Source organism: Octopus bimaculoides, chromosome 10 (genome assembly GCF_001194135.2).
Source record: "Octopus bimaculoides isolate UCB-OBI-ISO-001 chromosome 10, ASM119413v2, whole genome shotgun sequence".
NCBI lineage: Eukaryota > Metazoa > Mollusca > Cephalopoda > Octopoda > Octopodidae > Octopus > Octopus bimaculoides.
The window spans coordinates 84363735-84377944 of NC_068990.1; the positions used below are offsets into that span (position 1 = coordinate 84363735).

Genomic DNA, 14210 nt, shown 5'->3' on the forward strand with positions numbered 1-14210 from the left:
CCAGTGAGCTTGCTAGAAATATATATATATTAGCGACAGTATTAATACAAAGAAAATGGGGCATAAATATTACCTCTCGGTATTGATTCGGCCTCTATCGCCAATTGCAACAACAGCGCCTTTTCCGGCACTGTTATTCTATATATTGCTAGCAGGTAGATGAGTCACTGCTACCTCTAACGATCAAGCGTCCGTCATTGACAAGACCCAGGAAGGTTGAAATCACGTAGTCTGCTGGTCTCGGTGGTGGAGGTAGCAAGTATATATTTCCCGCTAGCAATATAAACAAGAGTGCCTTTTGCACGAAAAGCCAATGAGTTTTAATCATGATATTTTCTGCTGTATAGTTTATTCGAACAGAACATCCATGTTTAAATGGGGATGTATATAGATGCACACACACACACACACACACATTAAAATGGAGTACATTTGGTGACGTATTATGTGATTTACTTTTTTACAAACGTTTGTTGTGTAAGGCCGGGACAGTGCGAGAAGGTACAAAGTAAACTATAAAAATAAAATTAAATTTAAAAAAAGATTGCAATTTTACATTGTGTTTCCATATTTCGGGGTTATATCCCCTTTTCAGGACATTTGGAAAAGCGAGTGATGGAAACGTTGTTGCTTAGATGTGTGGGAAAGTCATTTATACATATATATATATATATATATACATATGTGTGTGTGTGTCTATGTATGTATTTATGTATATATGTACACACATATAAACACGCACACACACACACACACACACACACACACACACACACACACACATACTTTCACGCGGGCGTCACATGCACATCAGCACACGTATAACATGTTTATAATATGGGTTTAGAACAATTATACATAAAATAAAGATAATATCAAAGTGGATGACTATCTACCCATTTATTACCCATACTGTAGTGAAATAAACAGAGATAATTGCTTAACTTTCAATGATAAGAGGTATTCATCTATGGGTAATAAATCTCACCAACGTTACAGGACGAGTAAAGTGGGTTTGAGTTTAATATATATATATTCTTTTAATTTTATAAGAAGGTTGAATGAAAGTAAAATTGAATCTGAACGCTGACTGTTGACCCGACGAAATGCAACGACAAATGATAAAAGAATTCTTTTGCATTATAGCACCCATAACACTGTTTGCCAACTAATTAGGCTTACTGAGAATTCAGCCAAGATACCAATAATTCATATCCTATTGCTAGTATTGCGTGTGTTCATAGACGAGCTGCATAGCTTATTGCGAAGGCTGAGTTCACCTAACCATAAATAAGTATCGCATATAGCATGTCAATCGGTACAAGGAAATTGGTAAGTGACTCGCTGACTTGCAGATGTTGAATTCGTTTCTTCCCGCGGGAAAAGCTACTGTGATGGATCACCGCCTTACGCATGGACTCAAGTATTTGAACTTGAGTATTTCAATGTAGCGAAAGCGAGAGCTAGAGGCTGGCCCAACGGATCGTTGTAGTCCGGAAAAAGTCAATCAACTTCTGAATCACAATGACCTATAATATTAATGGTTAACGCACTCATGCATTATGTGGAGGATATTTTCAACCGAGACGTTACAACCGTATCTGATTCTTCAAGTGCTTCAATTTTGTGTGTATACATATATTTACTAGATTGCTGACATGTACCAATGGTTTCCCCGTTCTGGTGATGCGCCATTTTCTATCATTAATAAAAAATGTCGGCATTTTTGATGACACGGGTATGCTAGTGTAATATATTAATGAGTAAAGCCAATTCGAAAAAAAAAATTCTGATGCCGACATCAAACGACCTTTTGTTGCTGGTGTTGTTGCTGATTATCTCCTCCCTTCGTCATACCCATTCGAGCCGACCTATATTAACCAAAACTGTTCCTATCATGAAAATTTCGCTATGAAATGATTAGTAAACCTAGACTACATCATGAAATGGTCTATTTTTAACGATAAGAAATCGTTGAGGCATATTTAGATGTCATACCTAGCAGGTAAAACGAGCGTACAGAGATTTATCTACCGGGTCTTCAAATATTCAGTTTGTTCGGTGTAGTGGATTAAAAATCTATCATGACCGCCGAAAAACAAGTGTCAAAGGAACTGTACATTATCATAAAATATATTCTAGAAACCAGTTTAACAACTTTCTGCTTGAATTATCAACAAGTTCTAAAACAGCAAATTTAGAAATTTATTTTATTTTCATTAAATTTATTCAAGAGAAAAAGTTTGTTTTGACACTCTCACAATCTATATTTATATGGCTCTATTTAGATAGGTGATTCGTTCGTAAAATATGGGTAGGGTGGGAATTCTCGCCAGTTAAGTTTCTGGGGGTGGAATAAGTGAATAATGCGGTTAGATGAGTAAGTAGTTAGAACAGGCATGGAACTAGTTCAGTGGAGAACAATTCATTCCAGTGGCCAAAAGAATAAACACAGTGTGAAGTACAGCAACGTTATTTTGACTTAAGTTGCTTTCCTTGAATAAATGAAGACTGGTGGCCAAGTTTAGAAGCTTTCGGACAGCCGACTCAAGTTTTGGATATTCAAACCCCTTCGCCATAACTGTTGTTGTTGGCACTCCGTCGCTTACGACGTCGAGGGTTCCAGTTGGTCCGATCAACGGAACAGCCTGCTTGTAAAATTAACGTGCAAGTGGCTGAGCACTCCACAGGCACGTGTACCCTTAACGTAGTCCTCGGGGATATTCAGCGTTACACAGTGTGACAAGGCTGGCCCTTTGAATTACAGGCACATCAGAAACAGGAAGTAAGAGTGAGAGAAAGTTGTGGTGAAAGAGTACAGCAGGGTTCGCCACCGTTTTGCAAGGCTTTCGACTCGGGTTCAAATGTTGGCAACAGAGTGGACTCTGCTACAGGCGGTCAGGTGCTAGTTGTGCTAGTTGTGATTGTGGGGTTAAACGAGGCGACTTTATTAAGTCTGCTTGCCATAAACAGATACAGTCTATCCGACAAATTTCTTTGGTTCCGTTTTTCCAATCTCACTCACAGGGCATGGGTCAAACCGAGGTTATGTATCTTGTAGACACTCACTCAATTTGCTGCGTAGAGAAATAGATTCCGGACCCACCCGATAACAAAGTTCATAAACACAGGCCATGCCTCTGTGTCTGTTTCTTTTGCTTGAACATTATGTGTTAATGTCTTAAAAGTGGTAACTAATGCTATTTCCGGTTCCACTGGCGTTAAGCAGATAATAGAAATATAGTCCACCGAATAGATTTTCAGTGTGTCAAAAGACAGCATTTCCAGTCAGTGGATTGAGACCAGAATGCAAGCTAAGAAGCTCACAGGTATCCTGAGATAATGAAAGCAGCACTACAAGGTAACAAACCTAGCATTGCATAGTAACAAGCTGCGAGACAATGAACCCAGCAGTGTAGGCTAACCAACCCAGCGTTACAAAATAACGACCTCCAGTATTGCGAGGTAACAAACCTAGCGTTGTTAGGTAGTGAGCCCAGCATTGCAAGATAAACGAAGCCAGTACAAAAACCGGTTCTGAAAAATAACAGATTATAACTGAAAAGTCCATCAATGTAGTTCACAAACTCAGCACCGTCAGATAGCGAAACCGACACTGCAAGTATTGACGAATACGACAGTATAACCACCACTCAATGTTAATATCACTGCATGGACTAAGGTGGCGAGCTGGCAGAATGGTTAGCACGCCGGGCGAAATGCTTAGCGGTATTTCGTCTGCCATTACGTTCTGAGTTCAAATTCCGCCGAGGTCGACTTTGCGTTTTATCCTTTCGGGGTCGATAAATTAAGTACCAGTTACGCACTGGGGTCGATGTAATCGACTTAACCCTTTCGTCTGTCCTTATTTGTTCCCTCTATGTTTAGCCCCTTGTGGGCAATAAAGAAATAAGAAACGTTAGCACGCCGGTCGAAATGCTTAGCGGTATTTCGTCTGTCTTTATGTTCTGAGCTCAAATTTCACCGAGATCGACTTCGTCTTTCATCTTTTTGGGGTCGATAAATTAAGTGCAAGTTGCGTACTGGGGTCGATCTAATCGACTGGCTCCCTCCTCCAAAATTTCGGGCCTTGTGCCTAGAATAGAAAAGAGTATCACCTCATGGACTGTGCCTGTGAAGGACAAACAACAGTAGTAATGAAAACAAAGGCAGACTTACCTAAATTACATTCCTCCTTACGACACAAGTTACTGCCAAGGAGAAGCACGCTACTTTGACCGATAACAGTTTTCATCGACGGCTCTATTGAATTCATAAATGGTTCCATCTTCGAAAGGATGTCTGGATCTGAAGAAGAAATACGTACAAATATATTGAAGTTTAATCATTGTCGAAATTGTCTTATTAGTCCTTTATGTTTGGTTTGTGACAATAACTTTTATAAATTCATCAGTTTGACGTTTCGACACTTTTCCAATCTCTCTCTCCCTCTCTCTCTCTCTCTCTCTCTCTCTCTCTCTCTCTCTCTCTCTCTCTCTCTCTCTCTCTCTCTCTCTCTCTCTTTCTTTTTTTCTTTATCTCTTTTTCTCTGTATCGTTCTTTTTTCTTTTTTCCTGCCATTTTATTTACATTATTTCCAGTTTCCATTCACTGTTGTTTTTTCTGCTTTTCTTTACAATTTGATCCCAAAATGAGCCGGTATCCGTGTCATTCCATCGAAACTAAATATTCCTTGTTTTATATCATCAAAACACATGAAAAATATAACATGCAGTACGTTACACGGCCAAAAATATAAGAGATTCATTATTCTTTTCAATAAAGTACTAATCAGGAAATATGAAAAATCTTTAATAAAAATGTTAAATTTCAACTTAGTTGTTTGTCTCTTTAAAATAAGACGTTTCAAAGGGAAGCTACTGCGTTGTTCCTTATACATACATACATACATACATACATACATACGTACGTACTTACGTACGTACGTACATATATACTTACATAAGTACATATGTGTATGTATATAAATTTATATATACATACATTTGTATGTGTATGCACGTATATTTATATATGAATATGTGTGTGTGTGTATATGTGTGTATGTATATATATATATATAGTTCAAATTTATAGAAAAACAAAGACGAAGACAACTGTAGGAACAACAAGCAAGTGTATTAGCTTGACGCTCGGGAAAAATAGAAAAGTCTTTTACGTTTTGAGCCTACGCTCTTCGGCAGAAAGGAATAAGAGGAAATAAATAGAGAATGAAAATAACGTGTTGAGTTCACTGGTCCAACATATATTTATACATATACATATATATATATATATGTGTGTTTGTGTGTGTGTGTCTATCTATCTATCTATCTATCTATCTATCTATCTATCTATCTATCTATCTATTTATCTTTCTGTCTGTCTGTCTTCTTATCTGTTGTATTATCACCTAGCGCTACAGTAACTTCGGCCTCGTATATGACAGATTTAATTATACATTGTTAGTCAAGTGGACAGGATCCTAGGTCTCGACATTTACAACTGAATTTAGGCTCCCGGTATTGAACTCGTTTAATGATACTCTTCATATAGGGGTAGCTAAATAAAACAATGGTATTAATCTTAGGTATTTGAAGGGGCCATCACGCATACCATTATAGAACTTAGCATAGGATAAACTCTGGAAGCTAGAGTGAGCAGTCGTTTGATAGAATACAGCTTGTGTTTTACATTTGCAATTAAGGGAACATATGTGTCTCTCCATCTCTCTGTGTATGTAATTATGAATGAATTTATGTGTGCATGAATATATATATATATATATATATATATATAAACTTCATCGGTCCTGCATAGCGATGAATTTGATACGGGGAGACCTGAATGCTTAGGAAACGGGTAGTCTACCAAAATAGAAAACCTCCCTCAAGTTTACACTTGCAGTGGAGACATATGATTAGTCCTGGTCGACGGGGACCCGATATCATAAAACTGATCACTATTTATGTAGAGAAAAATATTCTTTTTTTTGTTTGTTTGTTTGTATTTGTAAACCTTTTAATTAATTGTGTATCAAATATTTCCCCTGGTTATGTACAAAATAGGAGAACAATAGGTAATTATTGAATGTACCTCAGTTTCTTGTTTCCTTATATGATTAGGGTGGAGTAAATTCTCAGATATGTACCATAAGAAAAACTTACCTTGTTCTACGCTATTATTCAACAGTATTGGATTTCCACTCCAAGATTTAACTCGACCTTTCGAATCAAATTCAACTCTTAAGTATCCTAGATATTTTCCGAAAGCGAATTCTTGGACAACCAGGGCTTTTTCACCGTCCTTCTGTGTAATAACTTCTGGGTAGCTCCCTTCAGGTTTCTCAATTGATGGTGGATCGCCTAAACAGATGTAAAGAAAACATGAAAGACTACGTAGCTATCACGTCATGCTTTACTGTTGTTTTGTGCCATTTGCTTATGCTTACAAGTCTCCTTGTACCAACCAAATCGAGGAGACATTTGATCACAGACATTCCAACCATGACATAATGTGTCTTGGACAACATTTATCCAATAGGAAGTGTAGTAATTAAAATAAGTGCAATAAATAAAGTTACTCTGAAAAAAGGTAAATAAACAGACGTTTCGGACACAAGCCTTTTATCAAAGAAGAGACGAGAATGTTCCGTGTTCCGGATTAATTTCACCTGCAGTATCTGAAACTCTCTCTTTCTTTTCCTCAGTAAAATGTCTGTCCCTCAAACATCAAGCTTATATTAACTACTGTACTTTCGCCTGGATTAATTGTTGCAAATCAGACCCTCGTCACTTCTCTGATTTTCGATTTTACATTTATCTAAGAGATCTCCTTTCTAAACGTGCAAGTGGCTGAGCACTCCACAGACACGTGTACCTTTAACGTAGTTCTCGGGGAGATTCAGCGTGACACAGAGTGACAAGGCTGGCCCTTTGAAATACAGGTACAACAGAAACAGGAAGAAAGAGTGAGAGAAAGTTGTGGTGAAAGAGTACAACAGGGTTCGCCACCATCCCCTGCCGGAGCCTTGTCGAACTTTAGGTGCTTTCACTCAGTAAACGCATACAACGCCCGGTCTGGGAATCGAAACCACGATCCTACAACCGTGAGTCCGCTGCCCTAACCACCGGGCCATTGCGCCTCTACGTTTCAGTAGGATAGACTAAGAAACGAACACGGCATTGGCTTGAGTTTGGTATTATAGTATGTTGAATTATGTGATCTATAATCTGTATATGTATAACATCTGCTTTGTCTCAGATAAGCGACCAATACTCTAATTTAAGCAACAACTCTGACAGGTGTGTGTGTGTGTGTGTTGTGTGTTGTGTGCGTGTGTGTGTATTGTGTGTGTGTGAGGTCATTTGTGAGGTCATTCATGGATGTTACTGGTGACATGGAATTGTGCAACCTGTTGCTTGATCGGATCGTTGGAGTCTAAGCCAGCATCCCAACTATGCTTTGCCTGGCGAGGTGGGTTGCTAGAAACCCAGCAGGACTAAAATCAAGACCTATCAAAAGGACGGTTGAACCTAGTATAGGTTCAACGACTATCTAGGAGTAGCGCGGGCCCTCAGGAATTCTGGTTTGGTGTCTGGCGTGCTGAAAGACCACTGGCAGTGAGGCACCCCTTAATTTTTGATAAAGCATGTCTCTTGGAGTCGGTCACATTGACATAAAACCAAATATGTAAGGAATGGCATTGAATATTTTGGATATTTATTACTTGGGCCTGATATCATGGCGCTCCCACATTCCTGATCCTGCAACCAATATTGGTATTCGATAACTTGTGTTGTCTTGACTCTGGGTCATGTCAGTAGAATGGAAAGGGTCTGTGAGGTGCTGTGCAAGTCTTACTGGACCCAAAATTTTGGGTGGTGCAATAGCCGGTGAGGAAACAAACCGATACCTGGTGGAGTAGGAGGGCCCCGCGGCGAGCATGGAAGCTGCGGGCGCGAAATCGAGCCAAGCCGACTGCTGGTGCAATAACCTCATGCACGGGCATTGCTGTCATTTTGCATGGGAAATGGTCAGTGATGGTCCTCCTTGGTCACGAGTCAACAGCCATCATGTATGTATGCATGCATGCATGCATACATGTGTGTAAATAATGTATTTATGTATACACACACACATATATACATGCATATATATTTGTATATGCATACACATATATACATATATATAGATACATATATATAAATACACATATTTATATACATACATATATAAGTATATATATATATGCATACACACACCCACGCTTACATACACATGGGCACACATATTCATACGTACACACACACATATACACATACCTCAGTAGATATTTGACACTAAATATTTTTCTGCTTATATTGTTTCTGAGATATCCCGCCCTTTTTTATAGCATTCCATTAGGAATATTGATATTTTCAATCGGTTGAAGTTATATGGAGATTTTATTATTTGTTTTTCTTTTTTATTCAACAGAATTGAAACCGGATCGCTGACGCAACATACTGAGAGTTCATTACCTTCTTTACTGACCACATGATGTAAATTGATACTAATAGTGGTGAATGGGAGAATCGGTATTGAGCAATATTAACCAATGTATGGTAACTAATTACACCTCTTTATTTTTGCTCAGATGAAATATGTACTACAGTCAAACAAGGAAGTTTGTTTATTCGTCTACACAACTTGTATATTTTTACTTGGTTGATTTAACCTTTCAAAGCAAATCCTGATAACTAATAAATACAATGAAACTAGTCAGAACGATCCTGTTTCTTGGCTTTTGATAGCCGGCTGGTTAAATCACATTGCTATCAGGGGTAATTTCGCGGGGAGACTAAATATATGTTTAAATATTTTGATATGACACCAAATATTTTCACATAAGCTTTGATATTTGGGTACACAAATAATTAATGTCAGGCAGTCAACCGCGTATCATTGTGTAAAATGAGAAGTGTCATTCGTAGCTTTGCTTACATTTTCAAATGTGGATTTTCTTTACCGGCTCACGGTGTGTCAAAAGAGTAAAGAAAGTGCATTTTGATGAAGAATAAATTCGACGAAGCTAATTTAATTTCAGAGCGAGATTGGTTGAATTTTTTCATCATTGGTCGACAGTATTGCAGAGACAGTAACAACCATCTCTGCTGTGTCTTGGCTGTTTCTAGAAGCAAATACCTGGCCTAAAGTACACTTACCTCCTTCTCACTCATGCATCCACGTGGAGCAAAAAGACCAGCCAATACATTCGCAGCATCCATGGAACCGCTAGGAATGCCATATGTTGGTTAAGTATAGCCGTTCATATCTATGTTAAAGTCCCTCCCACCGGATTTTCTGTAGGGGTTTACTCCCTTACAGCGAGATTAAATATATATTTATGAAACCAATATCATTCTGTATACAGACTTATTCTTAAAGTAATCAACAGAGTTCGAGAAAACACGCAGTGGTTTCCGTTGACAGTCAATGGATATAAAGAATATATTTATGTATAAAGACCACATACCACTGTAGAGAAAGGTATTAGTGTGACCACCGATTACAATATCAACACCCTTCACTTCTTGTGCAATTTTCCTATCCATTTCAATTCCTGCGTGACCTAAAGCTATGATACGGTCGACACCTTCTTTCTGAAGTTCCTTCACCTGCTGTCTTACGCTTTCCACTTCATCCAAAAATACAATTGGATCTACAAAAAAAAAAGAAGAAAATATAAATAAAATTATTTAGTGAACAAATGAGGATTTCCAGCATAAATTTTAAAAAACCCTCGCAATTTAAGGAGAGACGAGAGGGTTGGTTAGCTTGACTCCTCTATTTGACTGGTACTTTATATTCATCATTCTGGAAAGGGCAGAATGCAAAGTATACTTTGATTCAATTCGAATTGAAAACGTAAAGGGACATATCAGGTCAATTCTATAATTAATTTGGTAAAATGAAACGAGAAGTCAATTCACCTGCAATAACAAACGAAATAGGATTTAGTGGGAGGAGTATGGAAAAGAGAAGAAGTTACCACGGTTGTGATAGCTCAAACAACTGGGGAGGAGTGCACATCATCCCAGGAAATAACCTAGACAATGTAAAAAAGAACTGGAAGAGCCCTAGGAATACGTAAAATACCACGTAATTGGTTCAAGTATTTGAAGCGTACATAGTGTTGGCAAAAATATTTAGAAACTTACTGAAAGAACAGTAAAAGAGATTTCGTTACTTACTGAGGATGAAAACCATCTTAGTTCCTCTGACTAAGTAAATAGTAAGCCCTAGAAACTGAAGCTTTATTACAGTTTACAAAGCCTTGAAAGTTTGATACCACATGAGATAATTAGATACCATGAAAAAAAAACATTTCCTGGAGAATAGGTATGTAACCAAGGGATCGAATGGGGGTCAGCGTGTGAAAGACCAGCTCACCCAAATGAACTGTTTGAAATACTTAGTCAGCGCCATAAACATGGTAAAACATGATATAGTTTTCACTGCAACTAGAAGTCTGCTGTTGCTAACGTTTGAGGCCTGATGTCGTAATTTGTATCGTAATCGAAGATTGAGAGGTGTGACTGAAGGGATGCGGACTGTCAAGTGTTTGCTTATAGAAATTGCCTGAACCTGGAGGAACGAGGTGATTTGAGACTGAAACTGACCAACATTCAACTTGATGTCAATTCCCTGATACAGGATCACCATGCTCGTACTTCACATTGATATTGTCCTCAATAAAAGATATTCCAGCAATATGATGCGTTTTTCACATTTTCTAACCGTGAAAACAATTTCATAAAAATTGAAAGTTTAATACTGTATACTCGTACACGTAGTTTTAAATGTAAAATGTGAGCCATCTTCAATAGAATTTCTTAATTTGTCGTACATGTAATTATTAGTTAACATTATAATTGCCAGCATCAGTACTCGGTACGCATTTAAGATATGGTAAGGTAAGGTAAGGTATTAAGGTATTTTAAATGAGGAGGGTGGTCGACGAAGAAGGAAAACTGGTTACAGGGGGTCGATGCGGAAGAAGAAGTGGCTAAAGGGGGTCGATGGTCGAAAAAGTTTGGCGACCCCTGCTGTAGACTATAGATCTGCACTTCCTCACCGATCAAAAAAGATGAAAGATAAATTTGACCTCAGCAAGATTTGAGGTCAGAGAGCAGAGGTTTTCTATCTCGAGTCCTAACACCTCATTAACAGATCATTTATGCGTGTTATTGATGACGTGTAACTCGGTACGACGCAAAGTACAAGAATATATGTTTTTAACATACGATTTTTACATCAAGAATATTGCAAACTTCCACACACAAGCACACACGCACGCGCACACATAGATATATATATGTATATGAATGCATGTATGCGTGTGTATACATAACGTGGTCGACCAGAATATCGGATGTTGTTATACATCGTTAGTCACAATGCACTTTGCATCGTTTTAGCTTTTGAATGATGCTATCCCGCTGGTTAGGCAAGCAGACCAACATTCTCCCTGATCGGAAGACTAGTCCATCGCAGGGTTATCCATTTACACCTGCGTGGACTGGAGTAATGTGAAATGAAGTGTTTCGCCCGGTCCGGGAATCGAAGCCATGTTCTTGTGATTGTGAGTACAATTCCCCTAATCATTACGGCATTAAGTTCGATGGTGCAAACAGAAATTGAATTCAATGCGTAAAAGTAAATACGCATTAAAAAAATTTAACTGCAAAGCTAGATAAGTGACTCAGGGGAGGAGAGTTTCACGCAATGTCATTACCAGGTTTGATAAGTGTAACGCACGAAGTTCCTCGTCCTAGAGTATTTTACGTGGATTTTACAGCTAAATAATATGAGCGACTGTATGCATTGCATGTAGTTGGGCGCGCGCGTGTAGAATAGCAGACGTACTAATTTGAGATTAAGTAAATAACAAAATAGAAGGCAAACATTTCAAATACAACATCGATTTCCGGAAACTTTGTTTCCAAAGCTTTTCCGAATTACCGATTTTTTTCTCCAAACTATGGATCAGCACACGCTAAATTAAGCAAATATTAAATTTACTTAAATAATTAAGTGACATACAAGTGACTGTACTTTAGTATAAATGATACAAGTTTGTTAATATTGTACAGTGCACAAATAAACTAGTCTGGCGGCCGCAGGTATTTGAAATTCCTGGTCGTAAATTAGTGTGGATTATAAGAGGTTCCGGACAATTGGTGTCCAGAAAGTTGCTGTTGCACCTGTACCTTATTTAAACTGAGACCTACGCAACTCACAGTGACGTAATCGGTTGATACGTAGTTCGATGTCAGTCAATAGTCTTGTCATTTAAGGTAATAAATTAGTTGTAATAATATTCTATATGAAAGAGGTAGGCGTTTTACAGAATTAGTAGAGCGTCTAAATTAATGGTCTATTGCATTTTGTTATGCTTTTTACATTATGAATTCAAGTCCCGCCGTTGTCAACTTGTGTTCCAGCCAAACGTTCGGTTTCAACTTTTGGCAAAAGGCCATCGATTCTTGAAGAGAAGGGTAAAATGATTACATCGACCACAGTCCTTGACTATACTTTACTTTATCGACCCTGAAGAGATGAAAAATAAAGTTGACTCTTATAGGATTTGAACTTAGAATGCAAAAAAGCCAGAAGAAATGCTGCTAAGCATTTCGACCGACACGCTAACGATTCTGCAAGCTCGCCGCCTTGTAGCAGTCAAATATTGACTTGTGTTTGCATCCATATTGTTTATTATGAGTCTGATGTATTAGCATAAACATCAAACATCAAACGTATTTTGTTCATGTTCTTGGGATTAATTCTTTTCGCTAGCATCGAATTGTGCTCAAGCAGAAATAGTTTGTTCTACCTGTATGAAGTGGCTGATGAGTCATCAGTGAAGCAAGTGAAATATTTGCGGAGAACAGAAACACTGCTAAGTAGCAGTTAAACATTTGCACAAGGAAACTTCTTCTTCTTCTTCTTCTTCTTCTTCTTCTTCTTCTTCTTCTTCTTCTTCTTCTTCTTCTTCTTCTTCTTCTTTCTTTCTTTCTTTCTCTCTCCCCCTCTTTACCTCTCTCTTTTTTTCTCATTCTTCATTCTATCTAATACAAAGGTCCTAGTTTTGGTACACCGATTTGGCCTGAGAATTACACTCAGACCACACAAGTCTGTGGAATACTCTACCGCTGGAATTCTATTGATCGAACACCTAAATGTTCATAGCCAAAAGCGACGGAGAACCCACCAAAGTTATCTGAAATAGTTTAGTCTTAACAAGGAAGAGGTCATTGTATCGTATGTTTCGCAGGGGCTTGGGAGACAATCGAATTAATTGTTTGATACATAAAAACAGAAGAAATGAATATTTAACTCGAAGCTAGAGGTTCACTCATTAATGCTAGCTAACGGCATGCAATGTCTGTGGCATCCACCAGTAAGATGCGACACCTTAGTAAGACATTTTATTTCTTTACTTATCTGTAGGGTAGTTTGTAAGAGCCGTAGTGTTTTAATTTAAACTCTTTGGATGTCATTCCCTCACATGCATGCAAACACACACACGCGTGCACTATCTCTCTCTTAACTTGCCTAGCTCTGTTAAACTTAAAATTCTACGTTAGTACAATGAAATTAGTAAAAGCAATCGTATGAGCGGGGAAAAAGCAACAACATGAACTAGTAAATTTGAAAAAAATATTCAAAGGACAGAATATAACTTCACCCGGTTTAGAAATAACTGCAGTGGTAACGGTGATGTATCCGACGATTCCAACCTGATATCCTCCAACGTCTAACTTGATTCGTTTAACTACTGGTTGCATTTCATCGATTCCAGTCACGTTTATATTGGCACATACAACAGGGAAAGTTACGTTTTTCAAAAATGTTGCAAGTCCACTTATTTTACCATCAAATTCGTGGTTACCAAGACACTAGAAGGAAAGAATAGGGCAAAATATGAGTAAACATTTATGTATCTGATGCATTAGACTGGTAAATGAAGTCATGACTTCAAAGTTAAGGGATTAGCAAAGAAGGAAGAAGAATGCTGAAAAATGTAAGTTATGGTACTCATATTCTTTTAAAGGATGTTAGTTGGCGAGAGTATCGTCAAATGGCTACAACTTTGTCTTGTTATTTATTAAAATTCCACTTAATCCAAGAATGCAGGACAGGAATAGTATATCGGCCTCTCCCCC

The 14210-nt window shown here is 38.0% G+C and overlaps 1 protein-coding gene across 1 annotated transcript in view; it reads right to left on the reverse strand.

Moving 5' to 3' along the window:
- LOC106871337 (snake venom 5'-nucleotidase) overlaps positions 1 to 14210 on the reverse strand; it is a 57554-nt gene that overhangs the window by 16619 nt on the left and 26725 nt on the right. Inside the window, exons 2-5 of the mRNA XM_014917738.2 lie at positions 13733 to 13943; positions 9518 to 9703; positions 6168 to 6365; positions 4180 to 4308 (exon numbers count right to left, since the gene is read on the reverse strand). Of these exons, the coding sequence (XP_014773224.1) occupies positions 4180 to 4308; positions 6168 to 6365; positions 9518 to 9703; positions 13733 to 13943 (724 nt within the window). The remainder of the gene's footprint in view (positions 1 to 4179; positions 4309 to 6167; positions 6366 to 9517; positions 9704 to 13732; positions 13944 to 14210) is intronic.